Raw genomic sequence first — 16,993 nt, 5'->3', positions numbered from 1 at the left:
TATTCGTATTTAATGGTATTGAAAGCTACAGTAAATATCGGGGATGTAACTCAGTGGTAGAGTGTTCGCTTTGCATGCGAAAAGCCCGGGGTTCAATCCCCCGCATCTCCAAAATCATTTTTACTTTCTTAAGGTCCCATCATTGTACATAATCCGGCTGTTTAGTTTTGACAGCTTTGCTGTCTATATTTTAATTCCTTTCCCCCTTCGATTTTTGAAATAACATTATTCTACATCTTGAATCGAAAATCAACTCAAGTGCTACCCGATTTGTGAGCAGACTCAGGGACAAGCCGTTTATATTGCATGTACCCTATCTTCGATCGATGTGTCCGTAAGGCTGGGGGTGGCATACTGAATAAAAAATTACTAATACTTGTTTCTACAAGCTTATAAATACTGTTTATTGTTCTGTTTTAGCCGCGTGCACGTTAATGTGTAACTATATACATATAACATGTAGTTTAATCTGAATAGAAAAGCATTTCAACGGTCCGAGTATTACGATGCCGGAGACGATTAGCAATTTGATGAGGAATATCATTGTGATGATCTAGGATACGGATAGACGTCTTTTAAAGACGACACATGACAGTTATAGTGCATGCTATGATTATTGATGGTTGTCAGGAATTTTATAGTACTATATCAATTTCCCAATGGAAAAGTTTCGATGATAATATGATCCTCAATGTACGCATACAGACGGGGCGATTCTTTTAGGTTAAACTACTTGAGTTCTAGTTAACTGTTCGTAGATGATCCACATTACAATACGCATCTGTAAAAGCTGTCACTACTATCGTTTCATATTAAGATGGGGAATAGAAAGATGGTTGTTTTTTAGTTGCCACAATAACTACGGATTTTCAAAAGTGAAGCCTTGAGCCATTAATGAACAGTAGCCTAAGTAATAAAATGGAAATAATATGACATTAGTTAGCACACACATTCATTTTAAATATTAGCAAGTGTAAAGTGCACGTGCAGACCAACCGCTTTGTAACATCAATCACGAGTATTGGAATACAGTTGAATCTCGGGTATTTTATACTTTGGCGTGCCCTCCAAAGGTGCGACACAAAAGATGATTCAAGTGAGAAGAAAGAACAACCTTCGGCCAGCAGTTCACGCCAACAAAAGAGGAATCTTGACTACTAATGTGTGACTGGAGATCGGTATTCTGAAGGGGTTTACACACTGCTGTATCCTTATCATGCTCATCGTTTGGCAATGGGTGCTTTGCTCTTCTGCTACTCCGACGAACAGGTTGCAAACTGTCACTAGAAATTTTTTTGGTGTTTATGCTATTCTTATATTATAGCAAGTCTAATGTCTCAAATGGTGTACCTGTGGAAGAACTGTTCTGTATGAGACAAGGTATGCTTTTTCCTACGTTTCTGTCATACACCAAATGAAACATAATCATTTAACAAAATCTAACATGTCTACACAGTGTACCATTCGTGGGGCATGAGATCGCATGTGGTTCTTCAGATGCCATTTTTCTCTAAATGACTAAAGGAAAAACATGATTTGAACTGTGACAGTATAAATGGATGTTTCAGAGTCATACCTTGAGACAGATTTGGCAGATATGTTGGTTTGCTGAAAAATTAACCTGTTTATCAACACATGTGTTACTTTTTTTATAAAATGACTCTTCTGGTACATGTGTTTCCATCACATGGCTTCTCATGCTTAATTGCGACTTGCTCGTCTAACAATCGAAACCATTAAACCATCTTCTCTTGCATGACCTAATATGAAAGCAATCTCAACTTCCATATACTTTTTTTTTACCTACATGGGAACATAGAAGACAAACAAACATCTTTTCTTGGTTATACATTGTTGTGCCGAATACAAATCGTCTGCCTGAATTTCTACTAATTTAATTCAATATGGCGACACAACATGCTCTACTGCAGAGGAAAAGAACTTCAAAGACAAAATAATTCAAATTGCTTAAATCCAAAGATCTCGTATTCACACTAAATAGAACCTGCAGTTCAACCGGTGAAACTATGAACGAAATGCAACTTAAGATGTTGATCGGTTCGAATTTTTAAATTTTTCTTTGTCGTCACCAGAGGACCAGAGCAAGGATGATATCATTATCATGATCTATATACTGGAGGTCGAAGAACTGTCGTCTGCTAGGGCTGTTTTGCTCGTCTCGTCTGCTAAACCTTGAGAAAATTTTGGGGCATCCGCTAGGGGCGCTGACTACCCGGGTTAGTCATCATTTTGCCGCGTAAACCATGGAGAGGGACGGCTGAATGGTCTCAGTTCGTAGTTTAATCATAGAAAAAATCAGTTTTAAGCTAAAATAATTACAAATTAATTCATGTTGTTAATCTATTTTTCAATATCCCATGCAATCAGCTCTAGTTTATTTGTTTTCATTCGATGTAAGTGACACTATGAGCATGATATGCGAATCCCCAACTCTTATGCAGTGCTATTTTCTCTTAAACTAATATTTTAACATTCCCTTACAATAGGACAAAGAAGATGCCGAACTGTTGTTATGTCCCCGGATGTACATCCGGTTTCTCAGATTACCCAAAATATCTTGGTAAATTTACCATGTTTAGTGCACCTAAGGATGGAAAGTTATTGAAGCGTTGGAATGAATTCATCCCCAGGAAGGGAACTTTGAACCTTCTTCTAAAGTATGTTCATATCATTTTGCAAGTGACGATGTTTACAAACAAACAACGCCTTCATAATAGACTCCTTTGCTAGATCTTCGCTGCAGTTGCGAAAGATGGGATGGGGGGGGGGGTTCCCAAAAATTGTTGTTCTGAACACAACCAACAAACGGTCCCTTTCTTGATTTTTTAATACGTAGAAATAAGGTATCACATCGAAGGTAAGCGGTACAAAAAACATCATTCAGGAGTTGAAAAAAAAGCATCAAAAGTTACATACATTGTCATTGATGGTAGTTTAAATAAAAAGCCGGAGACGGATAATGAGATAAATGATAAAGCGTTGAATTATTTTTTATTGTTATAATATATTAGGTTATTCTTCCTAAAGTCGTATTCCGTATATCTAGTTTGCTTTAAATAAAATAAAAACCCTAAAAGTAAGTAGATTTTGTACTAAAGGCTATGCCTTACGCGGTAAAATCGGCAAAATGATGACTAACCCGGGTAGTCAGCGCCCCTAGCGGATGCCCCAAAATTTTCTCAAGTTTTAGCAGACGCCAAAGCAAGCAGACGACAGTTCTTCGACCTCCAGTTTATAGATCATGATGATATAGTGGGTCATATCAGCGCGGTCTCTCTCATCTGTCGCGCCAGTATCTTCCATAATACCACTCTACCGAACTAAGTTAAAGCGGTTAAAGCGTTACCTTACTAGTGCCAACATCGACCGCAAGACAATATCGAAGATCCATGTATATTATTAAAGTGATTGCCTATCACTATTTTTCCTGATAGTGTTCATTTTTAACAATGTGTAATAGTTTTCTCGGAATTTAAGTGAAAATAAATTTTACAGGGAGAATGCATGATTACGTTATCAACGCGTTTGGTGCCTCAAACTCACGGTATATACATACGTACGTATTGGTTATGTGCAGTTTTAAATGTAGCGGCACTTGAAATGACTGGGTAAGGTAGGGGAGAACGGGGTCAAACTGGACAAAAAATTTCTTTCCTCTTTATTTAGATTTCTATGTTCTTTTTCTAATATTTATTTTTAGTTAATGGTGCAGCACCTTCTTGGGTAACTCCACAATTTTTCTGTAATTTTTAAGTCTTAAAATAAACGAGTTATAAGGATTTTAATGAAGTCGGTTTTTTTTAGTTTTTATTTAAACGGCGGGGCGAAACTGGACGGGGACGGTGTGAGATTGGACACTGCCAGTTTTCCTCATAAGGAGACATAAAATAAATTTAAAAAAAATATGGGTAGACTGCTTATTCAATATTTTATTCATTCATATTGAAATATTTGCAATAGAAATGAAAAGTAGAGAGTTATGTCATTTTTACGAAATAGGGGGCTGAAATGGACAATTTGTAGGCGGGTAGAGTAAAATGGGAGGGCTTAACAGAGTATCGAGTATCGACAAACAAACGGGCGTATATGGCTTCTCCACAAGCACCTCCCACTCCAATATCGAAGTTGTCCGATATGACCCCAAAACTGTGTGTCCAAAATGACCCAACCCGGTGCTATTTAGTATTTCGTTAATAACTTAACACTGGAAAGGCATTAAAATTTAAGTTTTTTATCAATCATTAAAGAAATGAATTGGCTATTTCACATATCATTATTTCATTCATTTGTAGTGTTTTTCACTTTAAAAATGCTTACAGTAATAGAGGCAATTCACATCGCGGTTTCGCGTGTCAATTGTTTCGATGTCCGCCATTTTCTCTGGTTGTTTATGTCATGTTTTGCGTTGTCTGTATTGGCTGAAAGTGTTATTTCCCAATACAAAGTGGATTTTGTGAATCAGTGTTTAATTTTTTTCAATTTTTTTTTGTGTCAGTTAATTGCTACGTATCTTAGTTAGTATGTGTAGCAATTTCTGTTTCCAGATCACATTTCTTGTATTTTTAAAAAAATCTTTTCTATAGGGCTGTCAGAAGATAAACGTAAGTATGCAGCAAAACTATTCATAGTAGGTTGTGATTGCCCCTATACAATTCACGAAGAGTATTGGTGCAATGGACCTAGCATCGCAGGAAAAATGCCACTGGTAACCAATCTTGATTTGGTAAATTACCTGCTATGTTCCAAGTCTCCATACATGCATGAAGATTTAAAGGCTTACAAGGGCCTTGAGACCTACAAGAGATTTATCGATGGGGGAATTGGATCATTTTGTGCAATCAGTCTTTTAAACAAAAATTTGTTGATGAAAGCGAAGGTTATTACTCTTCATTTGTTTATTTGTAACATTACTATAACACATAACTTTTTGTTGTCATAACGTATGAATAAATTATACTTCATAATTTGTATTACCTCTTGAACATTTAAAATTACTCTTCTTGACTCTCTATCCATGGCTGACTTAGCGTTAACATACACTTTGTCAAGATTCAGGGATGGGGCCCAGTCTGGGTGTGTTTCTCCAGTGTACTAAAATGGTTTTCCTGTGTGATTTCAAATAGAAGAATTAGATAGACACATTCACTATTAATAAATTTGTCGAGACTTACCTAGAACAAAATGTGCATTACAAACTCTAATGTTATTTGTTTTTGCAACCCGGGGCACAACAATATTGAAAACCCATGACAGCCCTACAGAAAAGATTTTTTTAAAAATACAAGAAATGTGATCTGGAAACAAAATTGCTAGACATACTAACCAAGATACGTAGCAATTAACTGACACAAAAAAAAAATTGAAAAAAATTAAACACTGATTCACAAAATCCACTTTGTATTGGGAAATAGCACTTTCAGCCAATACAAACAACGCAAAACATGACATAAACAACCAGAGAAAATGGCGGACATCGAAACAATTGACACGCGGAACCGCGATGTGAATTGCCTCTATAGGGAAGAATATTACATCAAACAGGGCCATTTTTTTTATTCTGCGATAACAAGAACAATAATGATTCGATTTTAATCAATATTTTTTCAGGAACGTTAAACATTGCAGTCTATACAAAAATTTAAAAAAATAAATTTTTTTCCATAACATGTAGCACTTAGGGTCTTTGTCCAATATGACCCGTGTCCAAGTTGACCCCGTTCTCCCCTACCCTTCCAATGACGGGATTGCTAAGTACCAAGAGTCTGATGTAAGCGATTACTATTGGAAACGTCTTGTGTTGGTATGGAATGGGCCTAGCTGTAATTCTCAGTGTTGTCAAAATCTATTGCGATTTAAATCATTTTTTCATAATTTTGATTTTGATTTGATTTATGCAAAAATAAATCATTTTTAAAAATCGAAATCACCGCTTTTTTGGGAAAATATAAATTTTAATACAGATTACAGAATCTTCATCATTCTTTCTAAAATATAACGATCATTGTGGGAATCGCGCCTGATACTTTTAGTTTTGTACTGGTTTTGTAGGGAGGATGGGACCAATTGAAACGCGGGGTTAATTGAAACCAAAATCTAGCTCTTGGCGTCTGACAAAAATTTTGAAAAGTGAGTTAAAGAATAGATAATTTTCTACACAATTATATACTTTTTTGCAGAATTAAATCAGTACTTTAGTCGGGGGAACCAAAAATACACGAAGTGTTTCATTTGAACCCATTCTACCCTACACTAATTTTCCCCTTGCTATCAATCAATTGCCAAAAAAAATAAAATACAACAAATAATTACGAGTTTGTGGATGAAAATGACGAAGAGATTTCCCATTGCTTTGCTGACAAACATATGGTTATATTCAAGCAAAAAATGTTGAAGTGATTTGATTTTGATTTCGAAATCGATTTAAATCGCGATATAAATCATTTTTTTCATGATTTTGATTTATGATTTAAATTGCGATTTAAATCAATTCTAGAAAAAGATTTGATTTGATCTAAGATTTAGATTGTAGCTATTTTGGCGAAATGATTTGATTTAGATTTAAATCTTTTTTTCCTTTGATTTTGACAACACTGGTAATTCTGAATAGAGACTGTACTGAAAAGACTGGAAAGTGAGGTAGAAGCTATCAGCTGATGTTATGATAGATCGGTTCAATAGCTGTACTATACAATCCCATCCATGATGATAGTTCTGGAGAATACTAGCATGTCATTCAAACACTTAGCGAACCTTTTTCTTCTTTTCCAACAATTAAGTGATAAAGCGTAAACGATGAATTTTGGTTGTTAGTTTGAAGTTTCGATGGATTTGCATCATCTTTAATGATCATGATCACGATTGCCGATCACGATAAAAAAAATTGGTGGCGAAGGCAAGTCTGCAGGTTATCGCCACGAATGCAACGACAACATGCTACAATACAACAATGCAACAGGGACCATGCTAATCTTCTCTGTATCGTTCCAATTTTAGTATATGTATTCCGTATGGAATACAATCATCATACTGGCAGTCAGAGAATTTATACCTCCAACAAGGGTTTTCACTTTCGATTGTATTCTGCAACACTAACAAGGCCACGCTTAAAGTCTCAGTTAGAAGTTGAGACACTCCGCATATGTTTAGATGAAAGATGTAACAAAAAGCTTTAAAGTTCATTTTTTATATTTTCAAAGTTAAGGTTTCATAGCTTTATAAGACCTGCTGTTGTTAACTTATGTGAATTTATCGTTATTATGCTCCTCCCACATTCTGAAAATGGGCCGAGCCATCCTAGGAGAGACACAAAATGGGTGTCACAAGAAGGAGGAGCGTTTGGTGAACGTATGCTTTTGAAAAAAATTTGAATATTATCTAACAACAAGCTTAAATTAAAGAAAAATCAAATAATGAACTTTAATTCTTTTACCACTTTCTTTGTTTCTGTTTCATATCAAAAAGTAAATTGCTTTCGTAAGCTGAAGGTAAGCATATTCGTGGCTTCAAAAACATCATCCATGTTTTGAGTAGCTAAGGTAGGTATAAATTCTGAGAGTAGCACACTTAAGCATGTATTCCATACGGAATACATATACTAAAATTGGAACGATACAGAGAAGATTAGCATGGCCCCTGCGCAAGGATGACACGCAAAATCGTGAAGCGTTCCACATTTTTTATCACTTTAGCAACCGATTTTCACACCCGTTTATCAATTTTGATATTACCATTAAATGTTGCACGTTACGGAGGTTTGGGAACAAGAACATGTTGAATTTATGTGAACTCGGAACTGATGTTTTGTTTAATCCGTGCGTCTGTTCATCCTTCTCGTATCTGGTATCTCAACAACGTTGATATTCCATTGGTCCCTGTTTATTTACGAGTTTCGACCTTCATCTTTCTCTTTCACTCGTGTTCTTTCTTTCTCAAAGAAAAGTCAACTAAAGTCGAATAAAATAACAGAAATCAATCCTAGTAGTAGTGAGTAACTAAATAAATACATTCAGCAAACTTAATACTTGTCATGTGTGTACTCTGTCTAAAGTCAACAAAACCTAGACATCATTTTACCGAAGAAAGATGCTGAAAATTAATAAGAGTCGTCCACACATTTCTTAAATATTTAGGTTAACCCGCTTCGCTGTGCAAAAGGAGACATTGAACTAAAAGTCAGTGATGACTGTTGTGTCCAAAAAAATTTTCCGGCAATGTATAACACAATATTGATATGTTGATTTCTTTTTTTATTGCCGTCAATCACAACACAGACTACCACAAATTAATAGAGTAGCTAGCCATGCAGAAAACCCAATCAGTTATTTACCGGGGATCAGCTTGCATGCAAAAGCGAAGGCTTTCATCACTGGACATCCGTATTTCTGAAATTTAATGCCATACAGATAATAGTTTCTGAATGGAAACATATTTTCGTTTGCCTTACCCTAACTATCTCACGGACTTTATTCATGTCAATTTCATCCAATTCTTCGTCATCAGATCTTTCCAGCAATACTTTTATAAAAGATAATTAGAAAAAAAAGGGAAAATAAGGATGGTGTCAACTGGCAAAGCTATACGTAAAATTTTACCTTGATCATCGATGTCTCCGTTGCGTATTAAACGACACATTCGTGCTGCTCCCCTGGCAATTGGGCATCCATATCGCTGTCCAAATTCAAGAAATTATGAATATCAATCGTATATTAGAGATAGCATGAACGTAATAAGGCTTTAAACATTTTTCAACCTTGAATGGAATTCAAGTGATTCAAGCAAACAATTGCAAGATAAATGAAAATATTTTCAACCTACCCGAAGCAACATCAATACGGTGGCCACGCTTTCGTCAGTATCAGTCATATCGTCTCTATCATTATTAACGGCCAATCCATTTTCTTCAAGGCCGACAGCAGGATTCGAGGGAGTGGCAAAGATTGTTGGTAGCACGCATCCGAGAACGACCAAGACTAAAAATCTGATTGGAATAGTTACACTGTAATAGCTTCAATATCTCTCGTTTCAAAGGCAATTTTTCAAAAAGAATTCAAACATTTCGAGGCAAAGAAAGAATTAGATGGCTTACCCACAAGGTGATTGCGAACGCATTCTGAAAATCTGACGAGAACAGGAGAAGCGACGAGATGTAGCTGATGATTTAGCTTGCGTTACCGACGCGCTTTTATATCCCATCACATCGACGATAATTCGCCATATGGGCCATGGAAATCTAGGAAATAAGAAATGAACCAATTAATTTTTGTTTAAACAGGCTATCTCAACGCAGATTTTCCGAGTGTTAAGGTCCAGATAGTAAACATTAAATGGCCTTCAAAGAGAGATAGCGGAAACAGACACGTCAAATTATCTACCCTATTTACCTACGAGCATGGACTGTTTGAGTTCGAAATGAGTATTGGCACAACCGAACATAATGCATAAATCCGTAGTACAGCACAGACACGAATATTAAATGCTCATGTTAAATCAAAGGCCATATGTTCGCAATATCTGTTTTTTTTAAATACGTATTTTGCCTGCTGCTTATACGGGGAAGAACTTAATTGTTGCATAAGAAAAGAAAGTAACTTTAACCTGGTAAGTTTTACAAGTTGTCTAGAGAGCTATGTGTTATGTTAGAATAATTGTAATGCCCAGTAGGATATGTCTGAGAATAGACCTATACAAAGGTAAAAGAAATTTCAAAACAAAAATCCTTCCTCTGAAAAGATAGGGAATGTGTCCAAATTCACAGCAGTTAAGACGTGATAGATGAAGCAGTTGCCCTTATAAATCATTTGACGATAAAAGCCAGAATGCCACAGATTATATCATCAAAGAATCGATGGCCCGTGATTGAATTAGCATTTAATATACTCGTTGGAAATAAGATTCGGCTTCCCTATAGAGATGAAAGACTGACAAAAAAAATGTGTTGAAATGAAATCTGGTTGAGTAGAAACATCATCAGATCCATCGCTCAGCTTTGCCGTAGGGTCTGCTTCCCATTTTATGTTGTATCATGTACGAGGACGATTAGGAGTCCATCCACGTGACGCAATTTGAACACCCTACCTCCCGGACACATGGTATAAAAGGTGACGAATACCGGTCTAGTGACCGAATATATATTTTCCGGCTCTGCTCTGTCTGGGATGGTGTATTTCACTTTGAACCATTCATTTCAAAGCTAATACATATTTTGTATTTTATGTTAAAGGCTATATAGGCTACATATAGGAGGTGAAGATGTTTTCGAGGATAAGTGCTTATCTGGTTGCTTACGAAACCTTATTCAAAGATCACGTGAAAACAACCATCGATCTTTAAAACTAATTCAATTCGTAAACCTCTATAAACAAATCACACTCATATTTCGGTATACTTGATACAACTTATCTTATGATTAGGTTACTGGCACAGCTATTGTGAATTCAACACAGTTGTTCATACAGATCCTAAGATGGACACTAAAGCAGCTAAACCAATAGAACTTATCTTGATCGTGTGGCGTTGAAGTCCAGAACGGAATGAAGACAAAAATATTGGAGTTGCAACCATTTGTTTCACGCTTAAAACAATTGGCTCTTGACGGCCGTCAAGCCTCATAGTGTTCAGAGGAGATACTTTAGAAAATAGATTTAATTACGACAATATAGTTTAAGGCAGGAGAAGCTACCGAGTGTTAAACGTACGAGTATAGCGAGTATAGCAAATTCTGCTTTCTGCGAGGTAACTTCAGAGAAATCAAACGCATGCTGAGATTACATACAGGCGGTAAACAAATATTTTAAGTAAAAGGGTATGTCTGAGACATTGACTGAACTTAGCCTTTTGGGCAATGACTATCAAAAATTCAATGCTGGTTCCCCATAATCCAGCAAACAGTACAAAATGAATTTTGCTTTCCGTCGTGTCACACGTTCATTTGTTTGAATTGGTACTCAACGATAAGCCGTTTGCTTCTCAGCTGGTTTGATCTGCCCAGTTTTCTTCGTCTTGTCTTTTTCAAGTCTTGTAGTTTTCAAGTCGTCACTAGTACCTGTTCTAGTACTTGATTTATAATTAATATAGCCGTGATCGTCTAGTGGTTAGGACCCTACGTTGTGGAACTGCGTAGATCCGTAGTAACCCAGGTTCGAATCCTGGTCACGGCACTACCAGTTTTATTATAGAATGAAACCATTTTTTTTTAAGTCCCAAGAAAATATCGAATGGTCTTTGAATCAAATATGTCTTGCAAAAGAACGTATTTTTGTTTCAAGCCAGGTCGATCAGAAGACCCATAGTTATAGACTTGAACCTTTACACTGACACATAATAAGCGGGAACAAAAAATAATTTTAACCTGTAGGCGTTTAAATGCTTAGGAGAATAGAAAAATGTTAACCAAATCTGTTTAGAATCATTTGAAGTGCTAGTCTTTTTAGAGAACTATTAACATTAATATGCTTTAGTTAACTTTTAGTTTAGTTGCATATATTTCAGCTGGCAAATTGGCGCATTGCTGTAACCCTGCGTCAGGGGAGCTGAGTTTAGGAACGGTTTATGACCATCGCTGCGTCCTGTCCGGTAAGGCCGAGTCCTGCACGTCCGGCTCACAGTAAGCAACATCAAGGCATGTTTCGTTAGCCATTGGCATACCGACAGTTGTATGACCGAAACCAAAATGGCAACGACGGAGGTAGCATCCGTCAGGCATCGCAAAAGGTCTATAGGATCGAACCTGAATTTTAAATTCTAAAATTGCGCTCGGTTTCATTTCTACGGAGTCTTATATAGTCATGTTCTCAATAAAGAGATATGCCATTTACTATTGTAATAGCCAAATTTATATAGGGTGTTACTTGTCCTAGCTGAACTACATCTTTATTCACGGAGGTTAACAGTTCAATTGTCCTTTCGTTCCAGATCCCCTACACTTCTATCATCTCCTTTTGCTTGTTTAATGTTCCCGCTAATGAAAGTGTTGCCTCAATAACGATGTGTTTATTTTCATTGAAGTCGGTACGGCTATTTTACGATTTGTTCATGGTTTGATACAAAGCCTATCGAGATCCGTGGACAAGATTGCAGAAAAATATGTGAAGCTGCAAATCACTATGATTTGTATTATAATTATGTATATGACACAGTACAGGCACCTGCACAGAATCGAACTGAGAAACTGTTGTGTGTGAGAAAACTGTGATAACCACTACGCTACATATGCTAAAGAACGTTTCACGAACAGTTACCATTTTAATAAATTATTACATCAGTTGGAATCCTGGGTTGTCTACCCAAGTTGTGCTGTGTATACCACCTAAATAGAAATATTCTTGTTGATAAAACAAATCATTAGAAACTATTCAACAACGCATTTCAACATGACAATTTCAGTTCGATAAACAGAAGAGAAAATAAATGCGGGCATCATTTTGGAACTACACACAAAAATCCGCCTAAGGTGGAAAAGATCTTTTAAATCGTAGCTTTTTATCCAGTATTGAAACAAATTTAGGCTCAAGTTTTACTTCTATAGCATTTCCACGTCGATTTTAATCTCTGACGTAACAGTGCCGTAACTGTCGAAAGAGTCGCTTTGTTGAAACAGACATTTTTGATTGCATTGATTTGAAAATACTATGCAGAGGCCCAAACGTTAAGAAAAAACGAGCATTTTTTTTAAAGAAGTTTATTTGTCGAATTGAGCCAAAACTTTCTAAACAATCTAACCAATTAACGATTAAAGACTCCAAACATCAATTTAGTAAACTACATTACTGCCATAACCAAGTGGATTCCGATTGTATGCGCCATTCATGGACGAAAAAGAATTGACTCCCTGACCCGTACCGTAAGCTCCATTCATCATTCCTCCGTAAGTGTTGCCGCCGTAGTTTGCGTAAGAAGAGCCACCAAAGTTTCCACCATACGGCGAAGATGAACCCATTTGACCGGCGTATGACGAGTAAGGGGAAGATGTAACACCATAACCAATTCCACCGTATGATCCAGTGTTCATACCGTAACTTCCGGATCCGTAATTCGATCCACTGTAGCCGTTTCCGTAGGAAGAGCCGGGCAGGTTCATGTTGTTGCCATAGGTGGAATGAGGAAAGACGCCATAGTTGCCGTATGAGGATCCTGCGTTGTTGCCATATGCTGAAGGTGCACCATAGTCTGGAACGTTGTAGGAGGAGCCTGATCCGTATCCATAGGCATGGCTGTTTCCGTAAGAAGAAGGGACGCCGTAAGAAGAAGGGACGCCGTAAGAAGGTGTAACGCCGTAAGAAGGTGTAACGCCGTAAGAAGGTGTAACGCCGTAAGAAGGTGTAACGCCGTAAGAAGGTGTAACGCCGTAAGATGGGCCTGTGTAAGAAGATCCTGCACCATAACTTCCAGATCCATAAGATGTAGCGTAGAGTCCCTGGTTAGCTGCATTATAGGCAGATCCGTAAGAAGTTCCCGTATTGTAAGCTCCGTTCGTCCCGGCTCCGTAATTACTAGCCGGCATGGCGTAAGATGAGTCGCTGCCGTAGTTTCCTGTTCCAGAATAAGCAGATGCGGAATAGGCAGATCCGTAATTTGAACTGGGTTTTGATGGAACAGCATAGCCAGTATTGTATCCTCCATAACTCTTGCCGGAATATTGAATGCCATCTTTAAGAAACGTCAAATGAAATTGATACGTCGGCCCGCGATTCAGTGACACCAGAAGGAAACAATAATACAGAAGCAGGAAATTTTATCGAACCACTGATGCGAGGATCCAGTTTCCCTTCGACGATTCCACCGTTGTCAGAAATCGAATTACTGCCTGTCTCTGAGTTCGACTCCTTCGAATCCACAGCTACACTCGCCCCATTCGTTTTGCTGAAATCGACCAAAAATAACACCATCGCCATCTAAAAGGGAAAAAATGACAGTTTAAATGACCACATTATAATATCTGCCGGTCAAGGCTTCGAAAGAAACGCAATTGAAAACAGAAACTTCAAAACTAAAAAATTCGTTTATAATTATAGTATTTACCGAAAAAAATTTCTGGAGCTTGTTCTGGATGTGTCGAGCCATGGTGTGTGAATGGATACTCAACTGAAGGTATTCATCGCCTTTTATACATCGAGTGACATCGAATTCAAGAGGTAGGGTGCTCAATTGCGTCACGTGGGTCAACTCCTAATCGTCCTAATACACGGCAACAGACAGCAGCAAAAAATGATAAATTGTAAGAAAACGCAAAACCTAATAAAAAAAAAAAAAGGTTTGATTTCGATACTCTTGTCCAACAATTTTCAGAGTAGGCTATCTAGGCTAGTTAAATTAAATCGTAATGCGCAAACAGAACTTTGACTACTAGTGCTACGAATTCTGTTTTTATATTTCCGTTTAATAGCCAAAATGAAATGCAAATTTCTGACGTGCCTCAAGGAGGATAGAAGGTAGGGTGAGAATGCCGAAAACCACCAGTCAAATATAGCCACATGCTGGCTATATCGACGGAATGCATGAGAATCTTGTCCCTCGGAGCAGGTGTAAAACAGAAGCGCAGAGATGAACTCAATCAGTTAAATCAGCCATTACGCCGCAGCCAATTACGTAAACAATTGCGACTATAGTACATGGGCCAAGTCGATGAATTTCTTTGATATCGAAGTTGTTCACAATGCGCAAGGCTTCAACATAATGAGATAGTACTTTTCTCCAGCTAGTTATTATCCCACAGCTGATACGTTGTGCAATTTTGAATCTGTTTACAACAACGCTACGTATGCATCTTCAACTTATTACACCTAAGCTTCTGAATACCAATATGAGAGACCGAACTAAACTACACCACTGCTGCCAACGCTTGCTACACTCTATTGCATCTCCGTAATACTACACCAGTGCAGCTCCATACTACTCCATCAGCCATTCTGCTGCTACCTTCTACAAGGCTACGATATCTTGCCCTGCTCCATCTATTAACGCGCCCATACTAACTTGTCGCTAAATGTATTTGTTTACATGGAATTTTTCTAAATGATTGGACTTCAGCGTTAGAAGTTCGCTCTATAACCTTAGGCTTTCTAGGCATTTTCTTTTTCTTTCCTTCATCATTTGCGATCGAACTAGGGGAATGGGGAACCTTTCGTACCCTACCTACTATCCAAATCGTATAAAAGCCAGTGGCTTTCTTTGAATGAGCATCCATTCGTTCGCAATGACTCGTCTAATCAAGAACATCCTTCATCGTCTCGTTTCGGTAAATAATTATTTAATTGTATTCGTTGAAAAATAAAATGCCAATTGCAATTCTATCTTTGAGTAAGAGCTTACGGCGATTCAGAAGTATTCTAGAAACTAAACGTTACCATATGTTAAGTTCCAGGTGGCAATGGTGTTATCTTTGATCGCATTCAGCATAACGAATGGAGCGAGTGTGGCTGCGGATTCGAAGGAGCCGAATTCTGAAACAGGCAGTGATTCGATTTCAAACAATGGCGGACCCGCTGAAGAGAAACAAGATCCCCACATCAGTGGTTCGCTAACATTTTGTGCTCTTGTCCTACATGTTTCATACTCAAATCACTACATTTTGAACTGACTATACCTTATGTATCGATTTGACTCTGCCTTTCTTAAAGGTGGTAATGAATATTCCGGCAGGAGTTACGGAGGATACAATTCTGGCTATGGCGTTACTTCAAAACCCAGTTCAAACTACGGATCTTCTTATTCCGGTTCTGCCTATTCCGGATCAGGAAACTATGGCAGCGGTTTTTCATACGCCATGCCGATTATTAGCCATGGAACAGGAACGAACGGAATTTACAGTACAGGAATTTCTTACGAATCTGCTTATGGTACAGCAAATCAAGTTCCTTACGGCACGGCTTATGGAGCTGGAAGTTATGGTGTTGGATCCTCCTACACGGGACCGTCTTATGGCAGCTCTTCTTACGGTGTCACTCCTTCTTACGGTGTCACTCCTTCTTACGGTGTCACTCCTTCTTACGGATACGGATCAGGCTCCTCCTTCAACGTTCCAGCCTATGGTGTACAACCATCATATGGCAACAACGTAGGATCCTCATACGGCAACTATGGTGTCTTTCCTCATTCCGCCTATGGTAACAACATGAACCTGCCCGGCTCTTCCTACGGAAACGGCTACAGTGGATCGAATTACGGATCCGGAAGTTACGGTATGAACACTGGATCATACGGTGGAATTGGTTATGGTGTTACATCTTCCCCTTACTCGTCATACGCCGGTCAAATGGGTTCATCTTCGCCGTATGGTGGAAACTTTGGTGGCTCTTCTTACGCAAACTACGGCGGCAACACTTACGGAGGAATGATGAATGGAGCTTACGGTACGGGTCAGGGAGTCAATTCTTTTTCGTCCATGAATGGCGCATACAATCGGAATCCACTTGGTTATGGCAGTAATGTAGTTTACTAAATTGATGTTTGGAGTCTTTAATCGTTAATTGGTTAGATTGTTTAGAAAGTTTTGGCTCAATTCGACAAATAAACTTCTTTAAAAAAAATGCTCGTTTTTTCTTAACGTTTGGGCCTCTGCATAGTATTTTCAAATCAATGCAATCAAAAATGTCTGTTTCAACAAAGCGACTCTTTCGACAGTTACGGCACTGTTACGTCAGAGATTAAAATCGACGTGGAAATGCTATAGAAGTAAAACTTGAGCCTAAATTTGTTTCAATACTGGATAAAAAGCTACGATTTAAAAGATCTTTTCCACCTTAGGCGGATTTTTGTGTGTAGTTCCAAAATGATGCCCGCATTTATTTTCTCTTCTGTTTATCGAACTGAAATTGTCATGTTGAAATGCGTTGTTGAATAGTTTCTAATGATTTGTTTTATCAACAAGAATATTTCTATTTAGGTGGTATACACAGCACAACTTGGGTAGACAACCCAGGATTCCAACTGATGTAATAATTTATTAAAATGGTAACTGTTCGTGAAACGTTCTTTA

At 37.8% G+C, this 16,993-nt stretch overlaps 4 protein-coding genes, 2 long non-coding RNA genes, 3 other non-coding genes and 1 pseudogene across 18 annotated transcripts; 5 read left to right on the top strand and 5 right to left on the bottom strand.

Annotated features, from left to right (window-relative positions):
* The first annotated feature begins 39 nt into the window (after window positions 1–39).
* Window positions 40–111, top strand: Trnaa-ugc. Its single transcript has one exon. It is a non-coding gene; the product is annotated as a tRNA-Ala (tRNA).
* A 272-nt stretch (window positions 112–383) lies between these two features.
* On the bottom strand, window positions 384–2,128 carry LOC116929489 (zinc finger protein PLAG1). 8 transcript variants are annotated; one of them, XR_006650032.1, is made up of 6 exons: window positions 1,808–2,083; window positions 1,577–1,720; window positions 1,462–1,518; window positions 1,351–1,400; window positions 997–1,283; window positions 384–906 (listed from the first exon to the last, which is right to left on the bottom strand). XR_006650032.1 is itself a non-coding variant. In XM_032936768.2 (5 exons), the coding sequence occupies exons 2-5, from the start codon at window positions 1,697–1,699 to the stop codon at window positions 1,049–1,051; spliced, it is 465 nt and encodes a 154-aa protein (XP_032792659.2). In that variant the 5' UTR covers window positions 1,700–1,760; window positions 2,006–2,128; the 3' UTR covers window positions 384–1,048. The 8 variants fall into 8 exon arrangements, 7 of the variants coding, with proteins under 7 accessions (XP_032792659.2, XP_045033586.1, XP_032792660.2 ...); XM_032936768.2 differs by having other exon boundaries at window positions 384–1,283; window positions 1,577–1,760; window positions 2,006–2,128; XM_045177651.1 differs by having other exon boundaries at window positions 384–1,277; window positions 1,808–2,097.
* A 2,352-nt stretch (window positions 2,129–4,480) lies between these two features.
* LOC116930379 lies at window positions 4,481–5,191 on the top strand. The gene is made up of 2 exons (XR_006649986.1): window positions 4,481–4,539; window positions 4,605–5,191. It is a non-coding gene; the product is annotated as an uncharacterized LOC116930379 (long non-coding RNA).
* LOC123475199 lies at window positions 4,679–5,253 on the bottom strand. Of its 2 annotated transcripts, XR_006649985.1 has the most exons (3): window positions 5,193–5,253; window positions 4,996–5,126; window positions 4,679–4,815 (listed from the first exon to the last, which is right to left on the bottom strand). It is a non-coding gene; the product is annotated as an uncharacterized LOC123475199 (long non-coding RNA). The 2 variants fall into 2 exon arrangements; XR_006649984.1 differs by lacking the exon at window positions 4,679–4,815 and having other exon boundaries at window positions 4,969–5,126.
* Window positions 5,254–6,973: 1,720 nt separating this feature from the next.
* LOC123475630 lies at window positions 6,974–7,037 on the bottom strand (annotated as a pseudogene).
* A 555-nt stretch (window positions 7,038–7,592) lies between these two features.
* On the top strand, window positions 7,593–7,698 carry LOC123475631. The gene has a single exon (XR_006651006.1). It is a non-coding gene; the product is annotated as a U6 spliceosomal RNA (small nuclear RNA).
* A 552-nt stretch (window positions 7,699–8,250) lies between these two features.
* On the bottom strand, window positions 8,251–9,224 carry LOC116929493. 2 transcript variants are annotated; one of them, XM_032936774.2, is made up of 5 exons: window positions 9,107–9,224; window positions 8,836–8,998; window positions 8,613–8,688; window positions 8,465–8,535; window positions 8,251–8,402 (listed from the first exon to the last, which is right to left on the bottom strand). In XM_032936774.2, exons 1-5 carry the CDS (start codon window positions 9,211–9,213, stop codon window positions 8,340–8,342), a joined length of 480 nt encoding a protein of 159 aa, XP_032792665.2. In that variant the 5' UTR covers window positions 9,214–9,224; the 3' UTR covers window positions 8,251–8,339. The 2 variants fall into 2 exon arrangements, with proteins under 2 accessions (XP_032792665.2, XP_045033483.1); XM_045177548.1 differs by having other exon boundaries at window positions 8,836–9,016; window positions 9,107–9,219.
* A 1,869-nt stretch (window positions 9,225–11,093) lies between these two features.
* Window positions 11,094–11,177, top strand: Trnah-gug. Its single transcript is given in 2 exon segments — window positions 11,094–11,130; window positions 11,143–11,177. It is a non-coding gene; the product is annotated as a tRNA-His (tRNA).
* A 1,504-nt stretch (window positions 11,178–12,681) lies between these two features.
* Window positions 12,682–14,166, bottom strand: LOC116929461 (interleukin enhancer-binding factor 3). The gene is made up of 3 exons (XM_045178058.1): window positions 14,038–14,166; window positions 13,760–13,910; window positions 12,682–13,665 (listed from the first exon to the last, which is right to left on the bottom strand). Exons 1-3 carry the CDS (start codon window positions 14,077–14,079, stop codon window positions 12,770–12,772), a joined length of 1,089 nt encoding a protein of 362 aa, XP_045033993.1. The 5' UTR covers window positions 14,080–14,166; the 3' UTR covers window positions 12,682–12,769.
* A 1,043-nt stretch (window positions 14,167–15,209) lies between these two features.
* LOC116929465 (shematrin-like protein 1) lies at window positions 15,210–16,544 on the top strand. The gene is made up of 3 exons (XM_045178057.1): window positions 15,210–15,253; window positions 15,380–15,530; window positions 15,636–16,544. The coding sequence occupies exons 1-3, from the start codon at window positions 15,212–15,214 to the stop codon at window positions 16,454–16,456; spliced, it is 1,014 nt and encodes a 337-aa protein (XP_045033992.1). The 5' UTR covers window positions 15,210–15,211; the 3' UTR covers window positions 16,457–16,544.
* The last annotated feature ends 449 nt before the right edge of the window (window positions 16,545–16,993 follow it).

The sequence above is a fragment of the Daphnia magna genome, linkage group LG8 (genome assembly GCF_020631705.1).
Source record: "Daphnia magna isolate NIES linkage group LG8, ASM2063170v1.1, whole genome shotgun sequence".
Taxonomy (NCBI): domain Eukaryota; kingdom Metazoa; phylum Arthropoda; class Branchiopoda; order Diplostraca; family Daphniidae; genus Daphnia; species Daphnia magna.
Note: the sequence above shows the minus strand (reverse complement) of the source record. Positions and strands in the feature narration are given on the sequence as shown.